This window comes from Lytechinus pictus, unplaced genomic scaffold, assembly GCF_037042905.1.
Source record: "Lytechinus pictus isolate F3 Inbred unplaced genomic scaffold, Lp3.0 scaffold_25, whole genome shotgun sequence".
Classification (NCBI taxonomy): Eukaryota; Metazoa; Echinodermata; class Echinoidea; order Temnopleuroida; family Toxopneustidae; genus Lytechinus; species Lytechinus pictus.
The window spans coordinates 523,034-538,657 of record NW_026974145.1 but is presented as its reverse complement, the minus strand read 5'-3'; the positions used below and the strand labels follow the sequence as shown (position 1 = coordinate 538,657).

The 15,624-nt window shown below is 35.7% G+C and overlaps 2 protein-coding genes across 2 annotated transcripts; one reads left to right on the top strand and one right to left on the bottom strand.

The window, feature by feature from the left end:
* Positions 1 to 269: 269 nt before the first annotated feature.
* LOC129261515 (putative nuclease HARBI1) lies at positions 270 to 12,832 on the top strand. The gene is made up of 5 exons (XM_064115240.1): positions 270 to 658; positions 3,772 to 3,874; positions 4,719 to 4,902; positions 6,682 to 6,830; positions 8,833 to 12,832. Exons 1-5 carry the CDS (start codon positions 394 to 396, stop codon positions 9,179 to 9,181), a joined length of 1,050 nt encoding a protein of 349 aa, XP_063971310.1. The 5' UTR covers positions 270 to 393; the 3' UTR covers positions 9,182 to 12,832.
* On the bottom strand, positions 9,316 to 15,223 carry LOC129262055 (uncharacterized). The gene is made up of 7 exons (XM_064115256.1): positions 14,768 to 15,223; positions 12,836 to 12,969; positions 12,308 to 12,421; positions 11,719 to 11,841; positions 10,992 to 11,114; positions 10,687 to 10,809; positions 9,316 to 9,818 (listed from the first exon to the last, which is right to left on the bottom strand). The coding sequence occupies exons 1-7, from the start codon at positions 15,221 to 15,223 to the stop codon at positions 9,548 to 9,550; spliced, it is 1,344 nt and encodes a 447-aa protein (XP_063971326.1). The 3' UTR covers positions 9,316 to 9,547.
* Between the last annotated feature and the right edge of the window lie 401 nt (positions 15,224 to 15,624).

Sequence of the window (15,624 nt, the reverse complement as noted above, 5' to 3'; positions counted from 1 at the left end):
AAAACATGTACAAATCATTTGGTCGTGGAACACCAGACCTCGCACAAAATCAAACAAATCTTCATGATTTTATCAAATAAAGTGCGACTTACACGACATCGATTCGATTATTCATTCAAATATTGACCGAGGAATAAATTGAGCCTTAAAATCAAACAATGCGTCGATGGTGTCAGGTTCGCGGCTTTGGCCCGTATTCTGAAGTCGGGTTTAACTTAAACCTCAGGTTTAAGTCCGGTCTAACTCCAGTCTAAATCTCACTTTAGACCGCGGGTTTAAGAATTCACTTTCTGAAGTCCGGTTTAACTTAAAACCTCGGTCTAAGTCGAGTCTAACTTGCGCAAAATTTAGACTTCGCCTAGGGGTAGTTTAAACCATGGTTTAACTTTCAAAATGGCTGATTTGCTAGCTGCCTTGCGACGGGGAGAGCAAATGCTCGAATGGAATCAAAGACAGATCGAGAGGCCATTGGTGGAAAGGAAAAACCCCTTTCATATTTATGAGAACAACGAATTTCTGCAGCGGTATCGCTTCACAAAGCAAACTGCGTTACACATTATCGAAGAACTGACGCCAGCTTTGGAGAGACACACAAGTCGCACTAATGCGGTGCCAGTGCACCTTCAAGTTCTCACCGCCATGCGTTTTTACGCAGTTGGTAAGTCGATCAGCATTTACATTCTTTTGATCATTAGATCTAACATCGTTTATTTTCATAAACTTAGAATTATTGTAGAAAAGTGGTAGGCCTAGTTGAATCATCGCTCAAAATGACTCACCCTGCAGCGTAGCGCGCTCTGCATGTGATCGATAATCAGCTGTTCTGATCAGCTGATCATCGATAAGCATCCACGAGTTAGCCAAGTCATGTCAACCACGAGGTTTTATTACGGGAACTGTCGAATCGAATGCCAAGCAAATAGCTGTACCTGTAGTTGTAATTGTAAGTTTAAGTGTTAGAATTCTAAGTGGTGATGATGATGATAACGAAATTGAGCTTTTTGAGGTATGGCATGAAGTTTTGGTCTGCGTGCATGGCATTTATTTTGAATAAACCCAGGCCAGGGACAGGTTATCGTACGCACTGGTTTTCCTTCTCAATCTCAGTGCACCGCTAGTGCCCGTACACCAAACCTACAATCCTTCTAACCAGCCAGGGGCCAGGCGGGGAGCTCCGGCCGGAGCCCAGGAGCTCACCGTGCATAAATAACCCACTTAGTCCAATTTGCTTTTGGTCTTATGACCACTTGGTCTAATAGCCAATTAGTCTAATGACCACTTGGTCTCATGGCCACTTGACCATGTGGTATTAGACCATCCGATAATTCACCAAAAATACACGGGGGTGGCGGGTGAATTCGCCCTGGAAATGCCTAAAGTCGCCCTTGAATCACCCAAAATCAGGTTTTCGGGGGCGACATAAAATCTTTATGTCGCCCCCAAAATAATTGCCCAGTGATAACAACTTAGCGGCCTACGAGCGCCATATAGGCCGTGGGCCGAACGATCAAAAGTGCTTTAGTTTTTAACTTTTGCTTCAGTTGACCCTGAAGTATTTTTCAATATACTAAAAAAACGAAAAATACATTGATTAGGAAATAGCTTGTTCCCGCAGTAAACCCGTTGCAGTTAGCAAAATATGTAATTTAGAACTCCAATTCCATCATGCTGCCTAGTTATTGTACGAGCCGCACATTTAGACATGCGCACTGCAATTGCACAGCGGTGAAATGTGTGCAAGACAGTCAAACTAAGAATCAATTCGGTCATTAATAAACGGTATTTCTACTCTCAGTATATCGTATCCATGGAAATTTCAATGGGCGTTAATCACATACCTTTAGTTGTAAATCATGGCAATATATGAATATTGCATAATAACATCCTCAAATCTGCAAAAACTGTCAAGAAAATTGTTGCTTTGCGTGTCGAACTAAAACTGAATATACAAGCAGAAAAAATTGCGTTGCCAATAGCTGTATACACATATCGTTAGTAGTGCGCTGTGCTGCAGGTCTGTATTATGCACTATGATGAAATTATGTATTTATAAACTGGTTTAATTGCCACAAACACTTGGAAACGGACATATAAACTAATCTTTATAGAATTCTTGTATAGCTTAACAATTTGGCGTGGACTTATTTTAAGAAATGATAGCAATTCGCTTTAAAGAAGTAGGTATATTGTCCTTTGCATTTGTCTAGATTTGCCTTTTGATCTTGGTGTTTCTGTGTATGTGTACATGTAGTTGAAGAGAGAGTGAGAAATTAATCAGGTATTTTCTTTATGAGGAAATCTGTTGTGTAATGTGTTGCAAAGTACACTCATGATTTGAATATATTACACTTACACGGCGGCGGCGTCAACACCAAATCTTAACCTAAGGTTAAGTTTTTGAAATGACAGCATAACTTAGAAAGTATATGGACCTAGTTCATGAAACTAGGCCATAAGGTTGATCAAGTATTACTGAACATCCTGCCTGAGTTTCATGTCACATGACCAAGGTCAAAGTTCATTGAGGGTCAATGAACTTAGACCATGTTGGGGGAATCAACACCAAAATCTTAACCTAAGGTTAAAGGGGAATCCAACCCAAATAAAAACTTGTTTTTATAAGGAAAAGAAAAATCAGACAAGTTGATAGGTGAAAGTTTGAACAATATTGGACAAACAACAACAAAGTTATGAATTTTTAAATGGTGTAAATATTGGTAATCACTATACCCATGGAGACTTCAAATTGGCCGCATATGAGATGTCATAGTGATGTAAGGCAAGGACTACTCTTCCATGTATTCCAATACATATTATGGCTAAAATGGCATTTTCCCCAAAAGTTGTATTTCAAATTATATTTTTCTTTAATGAGGACATAAAATAATATACTACCTGGGTTATATTTAGATTACAGCCCCAGGGGAATGGGTACTTAAGAAAAAACACAAATCCCTGATAATAAAGTACATGGCCTATGGGAAAGTAGTCCTTGCCCCTTGTCATAATTTACTTACCCAGTTGCCAATTTGAAATCTACATAGTGTTGGGGATCTTAATTTTAAAGCAGCTATAAATTTCCTATTGCTTGTCCGATTTCTTTCAAACTTTCACCATTTTGTTTAATTTATTTTTATCCTTCCCAACACAACATTTTATGGCCAAGGCTGGATTCCCCTTTAAGTTTTTGAAATGTCATCATAATATATATGGATCTAGTTTTTGAACTTTGTTACAATGGAAATTCAACAAATACCCCAGCATGCCCAAAGTTCTTTGACCCTGTATGACCTCTGACCTTGGTCATGTGACCTGAAACTCGCACAGGATGTTCAGTGATACTTGATTACTCTTCTGGAAGTTCAAAAACTAGATCCATATATTTTCTAAGTTATGATGACATTTCAGAAACTTAACCTTAGGTTAATATTTTGATATTGATGGTCTAAGTTCATTGCCCCTAAATGACCTTTAACCTTGATCATGTAACTTGAAACCAAGGCAGGATATTCAGTAATACTTGATTACCCTCATGTCAAAGTTTCATGAACTACATGTAGGTCCATATACTTTTTAAGTTATGATGTAATTTCAAAACCTTAAATTTAGGTTAAGATTTGATGTCGACGCTGCCATCGTTTCAGAAAAGCGGCGCCTATAGTCTTGCTCTGCTATGCAGGCGAGACAAAGATTCTTACAAACTATCATGTAATTCTTAAACTTTAAGTTTTAAATATGAGCGAGTGATATTGTTTTCTTGTTTCATTATAGGCACGTTCCAATTACTACATGGTGATGAGTGTGGCCTGTCTCAGAGTTCTTTGTCACGGATAATAGTTCAAGTGTCAACTGAAATTGCTCGATGGCGAAGAAGGTATGGAATTGCACTTTTCCCCTATCTTTTGATGGTCTAATTACATGTAGATTTGTTAAATTACCTATTCAACATCAATTGATTAGAAATGACTGATTTTACAATTTAAATGTTATAGTAGTACTATTAAAGAAACATTGTATTTATTAAAAAACACACATGGCAACCAAAAGGCTGAATTATGTGAAGGTTATGAATTGATTCAAATTTTATTTCACATTTACATAAATTGTTAAAACACAATCCAATTATATGATGGAAAGAAATAACTACAACTTAAGACTATGTACAACTTGAAACCAAGAATTTGAAGATAATGGCAATAATATATACATGAATTAAGAAAAGAAAAAGAAAGAATAAACTGCTATATACATCATAATAATAATAATCTGAAAAGGTGATTGGTCTCAACCCTTCACGTTACCAAATTCACACAATTGGCAAAATACCAAGGATTATTAATTGTTTCTCACTCGAACACAGAGATTTCTCATTGTTAATTCATTCTTGAAAATTAATACCGATAAAGGATGTAAACCAAATATATTCATCCATCGATCTGAGGTATTTTGTATTTGCCCACTTGTCCAAAGATAAGAGCGAATGTTAAATAAATTCCAAATGTCAATCACCAACCGGAATTTAACAAGTTATGTGCCGCAACCCTTGGGTTACTTTTAATGTGGCAGAATGAAATAATGGACTGACAAAGTCTACTATTTACTACATTATTTTTCCAGAAGATTTTGTGCTAATGTGGAAATTGTATCAAACTTAGCTGTTTTTTTTTAGTTGTAGATAATGTTATTACTCTGAGAAATATTTCCATTTTTTCCCTCAGGTACATTCACTTCCCGAATACACCTGAACAGGTGGCACGTACTCAAGAAGAATTTTTCCAATACTGTGATTTTCCAGGTGTAGTTGGTGCTATTGACTGCACCCATGTGCCTATCAGATGCCCTGGTGGAGAAAATGCACAAAGATTTATCAACCGAAAAGGGAGGTTCTCTGTCAACGTCCAGGTACATTACTTGCATTTGTGCCCTTAAATAGCAAAATTGCATGATATGACATAAGGGGAGTAGCTCACACCTCTCCAATGGTCCCCAGTCCTGGTTTGGATTAAATCTTAAGAATGGAATAAATTTTTTTTACTATTCTATAAAAGAGATGAATTAAAAATAAATGGAAATATCTTCTATAAAATAAAAGTTTCATTGTAAATGGGATTGACTTGTGAAATATAGAAATTTTCCTAGTAATCAGTCATTAATCAGTGAAACAGGAATACCATTTCTTAATGTTAATCCAACCTGTGCCATTGTTTGTACTACAAACTTATTTCATTGTGTTTAAAAGACAAGAGGAAGTTCTAGCAAATGTAGGAAATCATTTGAAGCCCTTTTTATATTTTGTTTCAAAAAGGTGCAAATATTGAAATACATGTAATGCTGAATGCTTCACATGTCTAGCATATTTTTTAAAATATGATTATATGTTTTATTAGGAAATCATGATCAAATCAAAAAATTTACAAACAATTTGTCTGATTTGCAAAAGCTTTTAAAAAAAATACAACATAAAAAAATGAACAAGCAGCAGATTTACAAACAAAATGAAATAAAATCTGATAAAGTAATGTTTTTATCAAACCAAGATTTAAAAAAAAACTATTTAGATTTTGAACAAATTGGCCTGTTAAACCATAGACATTGACAAGCACTTAAAAAAAAACTTATGGCCTTAAAACTCTACTGTAGCTTCTTCTCTTTATAAATACCAAACACGAAGAGATTCGGCTAGTTGTATATTACCTAGTGAGTTAAGAATAGATTTTGGAGCACAAGAATTCTACAAAAAACATCAGCATTAAGTTTTACTAAAATATAAAGTTCAATATGTTTCTAAGGGGCAACATAGTTTACATCTAAAATATTTTTCACCCACACCATCTCTGTGCATTTTCAAATGCTACAGGATCAATCATTTTCAATCCAGATTCAGTATAATCATTACACATATTGTTTCTCTGAACTCTATCTCTCCCCCTATTCCAAATCAACTTAAAAAAAAAATCATATTCATCTCTTTGAAAAAGAACACATGTCTAGCACTTTAATTCTTTTCATTGGTTTAAAGGGATGTCCAGGCTGAAAACATTAATATATAAATAAATAGAGTAAAATACACAGAGCAAAGTGCTGAAAATTACATCAAAATCGGAAAACAAATAATGAATTTAAAGTTTATCAATATTTTGTGAAAACAATTATTCGCACATCGTCTGAATATTCATTGGGTGGGTTTATGATGTCACATCCCCACTTTCCTTTTTCTTATTTTATTACATGAAATCATAAATGTTTCATTGTTTCATACATGATGTGTCTCCATTATGATGAAATAAGTTGCGGCAATAAATATCTAATGTACTAATAGTTGTCAATCCAATTGTTTTAGTTCTTGGTAGAAAATGTTTGAATAAACCTTATTTTATATAACAAAATACAATAGAACAAGTGGCGATATGATATCATCAGCCTGCCTAATGAATATTCATAAGACATGCATATCACTGTTTCACCAAAATAATGGAAATCTTAAAAATTCAATAACTTCGTTATTTGTTATCCGATTTTGATGAAATATTGCTTTGTGATTTTTTACCCTATTTATTGAGATATAAATATCTCCAGCCTTGACCATCCCTTTCAGTACTTGGTGTAATTTCTTTGATTTCCAGGTTATTGCTTGTTAATATTTCATGTTCATTTTATTTTCATTCATTTCATTTTCTGTAGGCAGTATGCAATCACAATGGACTGCTAATCAACCTTGTTGCCAGGTGGCCAGGAGGAACTCATGATTCCAGAATATTTAGAGAATGCCAACTGAAAGAAAATCTTGAACGAGAAAGTCATGAAGAAAAATGGCTTCTTGGCGACAGTGGGTAAGTATTGAATTGTTTGCATAATATTAATACACATACTTTATTAATATGTCATTGTACAAAAACAATTTATTTCGTTCCAGTTTTCACATATATGGCTATGGTTTGGCTCAGGGACCTCAAGAAGGATATTATTGATAAAGCTTTGGAATTGCACCTAATAATTCCTCACCAAAGATTAAATAAGTTTGCAAAATTGCAAGGATTATAAATTTCCAAGAAGGTTGCAGCTAAACCAGTTCATTAATGTAGTAGTACACAAAAGGGAAATTATGTTGCAACCTTATTGGTTTAAATGAGTGCGGGTGGTACAGGGTACAAGCTGCAGAGAAAGTGAACCATTTTTGTAAAGTATTGTAACCTTGTAAAAATAAAAAGAGTGAATTACCTAGACCAAATTCAAAGCGCCTTATCAAAATGTACTGTTGTCTTGTTTATTTAAAACCTTCTCAAGTATGGAAGAACCATGTTTTTTAACTGTTATGATGAAATCACAGGAAAGGTTAGCAATTGAACATTTTGTATTGCTTAAGGGTGTTAATTTCTAGTTTTACCTTTATCTTATTTCTGGCTGTGATATCATGCATTAAAACAAAAAGTGTTATTTTATGGCCATTTACAAGTTAAAGGTATTGTTTAACTTTGTGAGCAGCTGATTTAAAAAATTCTTAAACCAAGATGAAACATGTGTACAAGTGCATGTATTAGAATTAATTATAGAATGGATGGGAAAATCCCTGCAATCTGATTGGTTGAGAGCAATGCAAGAATTTTTACTGGGCTGCATGAACGATATCCCGATAATCAAAACGATATCCACTGTAAACAAGCTATCGTCCGAAAAGGTCATTGTGATGTCATCGCGCATGTACTGTTACGCTTGTTTACGTCAAAATTTTGAATTTTCGATCAAGGCAGAATGAATCAAATAAAGGATGCAAAATGATCTGTAAGTACAAATACGTTACCGTAATTGCCATAGGGATTAAAACTGCCTGCATACTCGTTAGTTGAGAAGTCCAGACATACGATCTAACGTTTATAGATCTACTGGCACTGCCCTGGCTGTGCACAGCCAAATCTCCAGTGCGGGCCCAGGCAGCCGTAGGCACTGGCCACCGGAGCGGCCCGGGCATACACACACAGCTATAGTATGGCTGCCTCAGTCGTAGATCTAGTCAATGCAAAGCTGTATCTGGCATTTTGGGTATAATGATGCCTTTGTGCCAACATATTATCAAGTTAGGCATACATATTTATGTTTTCCAGGGTTATCAAAGGGTCTGCATTACATTTTGGAATTTTCATGCATCCGGTAAAAAATCATGCGTCCAGTAAAAAAAATCATGCGTCCAGTAAATATTTTCATGCGTCCAGTAAATTGAATTTACTGGACGCATGAAATTATCATGCATCCGGTAAATCATTAATTTTTGTGGTTTATTCAATAAAATTTTTCCATTCTATAAAACAGATGATGCATGGGTTTCTTTCGTGGGTCAGTGGAACTGTGTGCACGCGGTAACTTTGGCATTATGGTCTAAACCCACTCGGCTGCGCCTCGTGGGTTAAACCATGCCAAAGTTACCTTGTGCACACAGTTCCTACTGACCCACTCTAACCCATGCATCATTTGTATATAAACCCTGAAAACAACCATTATTGAGAATGAAAGCTAAAACTACAATGCAAACCCCGATTTTGTAAATAGGCGTCTAATAGACTCCTATTTAGTACACATAAGTGTATGGGATGAAATTAAGGTGGTGTTTCCGGTCACTTTGTATTTCAATTTTTGAAGCACTTAATAACTAATTTTGAACGCAATTTTTTCTAGGCTTCATTTTTGTAACATATCACAGACACAGGTGACAAGTGTGACCTTCTAGCTCAGATTTTTAAAAAGTCAAATCAATGTTAAACAATCACTTTAACATTTAGGTATGAAGTGCATAGTTCCATATTTCTATAAAGATTTTGAAATCTCTTGATTTTGTTTCAGATATCCATGTCAGCCGTACCTTATGACGCCTATTCAAAATCCAGTGGGGAGGGGAGAAATCAGATATAATAGATCTCAAGTCAGAGGCCGCAACATAATTGAACGAACTTTTGGAATGATGAAGAGAAGGTTTCCCTGCATGAACGAGCTTCGCTTGAAGCTCAATACAACCCTTATAACAATTGTAGCAGTAGGTGTTTTATGGAACTTGTCAATTTTACGGAATGAACCAGAGATTGCAGGTCCAGATGGAATCCAAGTTCCAGGTGATCAACTTCCTCCTCCAGGCATGAATAATGTGGCTGGTCACCTGAGAAGACAACGGATCATTCAAGATAATTTTGTATAATCACACTTTGTCCACTTAATTCAATGATGTTCAATTGAATGAGGAACACTTGTCTGAATGTGCTCTGCATAATGCATAACACTACTCTCATTACAATAGTAGCAGTAGTTGTGCTATGGAACTTGTCAATTTTGCGGAACATCCGTTAACATACTGTATATCCATGTCAACCATACCTCATGACACCAATCCAAAATCCAGTGGGTATAGGATAGATTAGGTACAACAGAGTTCACTCAGATTGTAATATCATTGAGTGTGTTTTGGGGTCGATGAAGAATTTGTTTCAAGGTAGCAATATTAACATCAAAATGATAAAACATGGTAAATGCAGATGAACAATAAACGCTTTCCCATGATAAATAGTTAATTAGTATCTTGCTGGTTTTGAATGAGATCTAGTTTCCTTTGCTGCACTTTCTTCTTCATTTGTAGTATCTCCATCTTGACCTTTTGCTGTTCCTCGAGGTAACCAAGTTTAATCCTCTGTTCATCTTCAATGAACTTCATTCTCTGATGATGTTCCTCTATTTTCAGACGATGTTCCTCTTCAGCATGTAATTTCAGGGTTTCTTCAAGGCTTGGTGATGAAGTTGTTGCTGCAGGAGTTGACACCCTTCTCTTTGTTTGTGAATTCCTATGAAATATGAAGCCAAACCATCAATTGTTACTGCATATTCTTAAATTGCTGTTTGGGAAACGTTCATTTTATTGTATGATGTGTGAACTGGAACAAGTTTTCTACTCTGACATAATGAAATAATCTTATCTAAAGTGTTATATGCCATCCTAAATTATGACTGCACTCTCATATGCAAAAGAATAAAGTGTACTCAAGGCTGAAAATTAAGGGATCTGCTTTACCTTTACAGATTTAATGCATGAGGTGAATATTTTGCCGATTTTTTTTTTCTTGCTGAAACATTTTTTTGTTGCAATGGAGACCTGTTCTTAAATTCAGGTTTGAAAATATTGAAATAACTTTGATTTCATGCAACAAAATATGGAAAAGGAAAGTGAGGACATGACATCAATTTACTACCCAATACATATTCACGAGTGCTAAAACATGTAATTGTTTTCACCAAGTAGTGCCAAACTTTCAAATTCAATATTTTTATTTCTTTTGATTAAATTTTCAGTATTTTCCATATTTTTTTGTAATTCATAATTTATTGATCTTTTTCGACTAGAGGTAATTTGTTGATGATTAAGATTTCATCATGTTCAGCCCAGAGTATCCCTTTAAACTAAAAATTTAATCAAATAATTACCGGTATAGCAAAAAGCTGTATAGATATTTTGAAAAATGTTCTGTATTTTAAATGAATCAATTGTGAAATGCATTCTGTGAGTTCTTCCATAAATGCAATGAATGTTAGATTCAAATATTTTTCTAGTATCTTGATGTTTATATATTCATATTTATCTATATTATAGTATCTATAAGAAATCTTTTATAGGAATATTAGAAAATATAATTAGAAATTGGAAATGAAAATTACCGTTTTACAGGAGTGACCTCAGTAGAAGTACTGCGAAGGGCATTAGAGCTGGCAGAGGTGATAGAGGGGTGGATGATATTAGCATCTGTGGTTGTGGACAGTGTTGGCTGAACCAAGTCACTTCTGCAAGATTTAACATTGTGCTGTGTTAAGAGAGCTAAATGAATTCAAATACTCAAATAATGAAATATGACAATTTAATGTTATCTTTCATGAAATTAATATTTATATCATGACATATCTGACATATTTGCTTGAAAAAAAATTATTAAAAAATTAAATTAGAAATTGGAATTGAAAAATACCGTTTTTCAGGAGTGACCTCAGTAGAAGTACTGCGAAGGGCATTAGAGCTGGCAGAGGTGATAGAGGGGTGGATGATATTAGCATCCGTGGTTGTGGACAGTGTTGGCTGAACCAAGTCACTTCTGCAAGATTTAACATGGTGCTGTGTTAAGAGAGCTAAATGAATTCAAATACTCAAATAAGGAAATATGACAATTTAATGTCATTATACTTAAACTTGAAACATGTATTCAAATGTTTATAGCAAACAGATGTTAAGAAATCTAGAAAGATGTTCTGTATCTAAAAGAAAAAATTGTAAAGTATAGTTAGTCTGTGAGTTATTCCATAAGTGCAATGAAAACTGAATATACAAACATATTTTTCTATTATGAGGTTGCTATATTTATATTTATACTGAAATTTGTGTATTTATATTATGCAATATATATATATATATATATATATGTATGTCTACATCCTACAAAAGGGCAAAGTCTATGAATGGGTTTATTCCGTCATTATACACGTATAGACGTAAAGACAAAGGTAGCGGGCTTCAAGGCGAATTACGAGCAATGAAAGAAGACAAATAAAATCGCCTTAAACACAGATGTAGAGATTTATATGCGTAAGAAATATCAGAAATATTATCTTTCATGAAATGTATGCATATGACGTATCTGACATATTTGCTTGAAAAAAAATTATTAAAAAATTAAATTAGAAATTGGAATTGAAAAATACCGTTTTTCAGGAGTGACCTCAGTAGAAGTACTGCGAAGGGCATTAGAGCTGGCAGAGGTGATAGAGGGGTGGATGATATTAGCATCCGTGGTTGTGGACAGTGTTGGCTGAACCAAGTCACTTCTGCAAGATTTAACATTGTGCTGTGTTAAGAGAGCTAAATGAATTCAAATACTCAAATAAGGAAATATGACAATTTAATGTCATTATACTTAAACTTGAAACATGTATTCAAATATTTATAGCAAAAAGTTGTAAGAAATCTAGAAAGATGTTCTGTATTTAAAAGAAAAAAATGTAAAGTATAGTCAGTCTGTGAGTTATTCCATATGTGCAATGAAAGCTGAATATACATGTATAACATATTTTTCTATTATGAGGTTGCTATATTTATATTGAAATTTGTGTATTTATATTATGCAATATATATATTTATATATATATATATATATATATATATATTTAACATATGATATACATGAAATATCTTTCAGATTTTTGAAATTATTCTTATAATAATTCATATAAATGTCAGACATAAATCATTTAAAAAGGGAAAGTAGAATTAGAAATTGGAGTTGAAAAATACCGTTTTCCAGGAGTGACCCCAATACGGGTACTGTGAAATGCATGAGACCTGGCAGAGGTGATAGAGGGGTGGATGCTGGTAGCATCTGTGATTGTGGACACAGTTGGCTCACTTCTGTAAGAATCAAGATTGTGCTGTGTTAAGAAAGCTAAATGAATTCAAAAACTCAAATTATAAAACCTGACAATTAAGCATCATAATTTTTAAATATTAAACATGTAATAATATAGGTGTAAAGAAATTTAAAAAGATTGTTCTTCATTGAAAAGAACCAATTGTAAAGTTTAGTATTTGGGTCCTTCTATTGGTGCAATGAATGTTACAATAAAAAACTTATATGCAATGAATGTTAAAATATAAACTTAATATTATTATCTTGATGTTGCTTTATTTGTATTTATGTAAATTTATGCTATTACATATGTTATATAGATATGCATATGATATATCAGAAAAGTTTTTATATAAAAATACAACAAATATAGTTGTGAAATTGAAATAAAATTAGAAATTGGAATTGAAAAATACCGTTTTTCAGGAGTGACCTCAATACAGGTACTGTGAAGGGCATGAGAGCTTGCAGAGGTGATAGAGGGGTAGATACTGGTAGCATCTGTGATTGTGGACAGAGTTGGCTCACTTCTGCAAGATTTAACATTGTGCTGTGTTAAGAGAACTGAATGAATTTGAATACATGATACTTAAGCTTTAGAAAATTTTAACAGAAATTAACCAAAATAACACAAGGCACATGAAAAGTTTTGTGTGTGTAGGGGGGGGGGGGTACACCAGTTCTGCATCTGCCTTTTAATAATGCATGATTTTAGGAAGGATTGGTTGCCAAAGTTTAAATCCTGGACATCATTTGTTGTCAAAAGTGAGATGAAGGGTGATAATGAGCAGTGTGTGGCAAAAGAGGTTTTCTGCATATTTTTTCTTCTCAATACCAATGATAAAAGGGCTGCATTAACATCCACCCCCTTCCTGAAAACATCCTTGTTATTATTTTCTTAAAAACATCAAAGGTGGCATTTATGGAACAGGAATACAAATTTTTCATGGGGGGGGGGGGGGAGGGCAGGTGGTTCTAATTTGCCTTTCTCGATAATTTAAGAAGGGGGGGTGCAAGTTACACGCAATATACCCATTTTTCTCTCTTTTGAAAAAATGTTTTTGTTTGTTTTGTTTTTTGGGCTTTCTGATCTTCATGAGGCTGAGAGAGGGACACAGATTTAACGCTGTCCATGGATAAAAACGTCCTAGACCTGGGGGTGAAGATAAGAAATGCATATCCAGATTAAGGCCTTGTAGGCCTATTTAAAAAAGTAATAATTTGGTGCAAGCGTGATTATCAATTGAGCCCCCCCCCCCCGGTCCCCCTTCCCAAGGTTCAATATTAGGTAAGCGCCCTAAAGATTAAATATAAATTTGGCTCCCCCAGATCAAACACCAAATTGGCGCCCCAAAAGGTCAAATATAAAATAGTTGCCTCAGCTCTTTTATTCAAATCAGTTATCACCCCCCCCCCCCCCCCGTATTTCCCTCTCTCCTCTTTTATCTATTTCCCCTTTTTTTCTCTTTCTCCTTTTTTATGTTTCTTCTTTCCCTTCCTTTTTTCTATTCTCCCTTCTATTCCCTTCCTCTTTTTGGCACACCGCCCCCACCCCTTCGACTACCCGCTACATGGGGACCCGGGCCCCAAAAGCCCTCCTTTATGTGCTGGATCTTGATCAGTGTTTTATCTCGGCTTTAGTAATTCAATGAAATAGTCTGAAGTACAAGTAGGAACCATTGGTGAAATACATTGATTAATTAATTTGAATGGGGCCTATTATTTTTATTTAAATGAGGGGTGATTATGCCCCCACCCAGCCCAGCTCCTGGTCGGGTAGCGCGCGCGATGCGAAACGACAATGCTTAAAATACAGCCAGCTGGCCTGGCGCCGCCGGTATGAGACTAGCTACTATACTAGCTACGCGCATCTACCGATCTAGCCCATCATATCTATATCGACGCAACATTTTTCCCATATATACGTCGAAATCGTGGAATTTGTCTAGCGTTACATATACCGGTCCCGGTCGTTAATGGATCCAATCATTGGACAAAAGACACGAGTGACTTTAAGATAATGACGAGGTAGGATTTTGGAGGTAAGTAGACAATTGCTCGCGCTACGCTGCCTAACGTTAATTTTAGCGTAGGATACAAGCCGCACATATTAAACAGATCTAGCCTAAGATCTAGACCGGCCGGCCAGCCAGGAGCAGGACTAAATCGTGTGCGTGATCGTTAAGGATATCGATATCTAAAAATCGTCTGCGCTGGCGATCTGCGCACTTTTCGTCTATCGCTGGAGTAGCTAAAAATTATGCAATTCTCTGATCATTTCTCACATTAGTAGATCTATACAACATTAAATCAGGTAATTACCGGTTAACGTTAGAGCTCAAATTCACTGGAGTCTCTAAACCGGGCAAGATCCCCGCCAAGTACTCGAATGCAGACACTGCATCGTCGTTTTGACGAGCAATGCCTGCATCGTCATCATACTCATTGATGATCTGAGAGAATTCCTGAGGGACCATGTCCCGCAGAAGGACGGAGATGTCAGAGGGCTGATGGGGTGGCTCTCCTCCTCCCGTCATCCTCCTCTTTTTTGAGAAGTCTGCCCATTCAGCCTTCCCCGCTAACTTGATTCGTTTCCACTGTTCTCTCAGTTCTTTTAGACTCCTCCTCTCGCCGTACCGGGCGCGGAATTCACTAAAGATCTCCTCCCAGGCCCCGATTTTGGCCGAATTGGCCTGGAAGTCGTTCCTCTTTTTCTCTATGATATCTACTCTATCACCAACAAGGTGAACTAGGAGGGTTTTTTCAGTACTGTCCCAGTTTCTTTTCCTCGCCTTCTTCTCCATGGTTCGATATTGTAGTAACTTGATCAAGAACTTGTAAAGTTAGCAGAAGATTATCAGAATACAACTCAATTCAACGGAGCCTGTATTTACTGCGCATGTGTAATAGCAGCAGACCAAATTTCTGCTTCAATTGCACATGCGCAGTAATCCACTACCACTACGACCACCAACTTAAACCCGCGGTCTAACTTTAGACCGCGGGTTTAAGTTGGACGACACTTAAACCCGGGGTTTAACTAAAACGGAGTTTCAGAAACACAAATCGCGCAAAACTGGAGTTAGTACGGACCCGCGGTCTAAGTGTGGCTTAGTTAGACTCTGGTTTAACTTAGACTGAGGTTTAAGTTAAACCCGACTTCAGAATACGGGCCATGTGTTTGATATTTTATAATAGCCAGCTG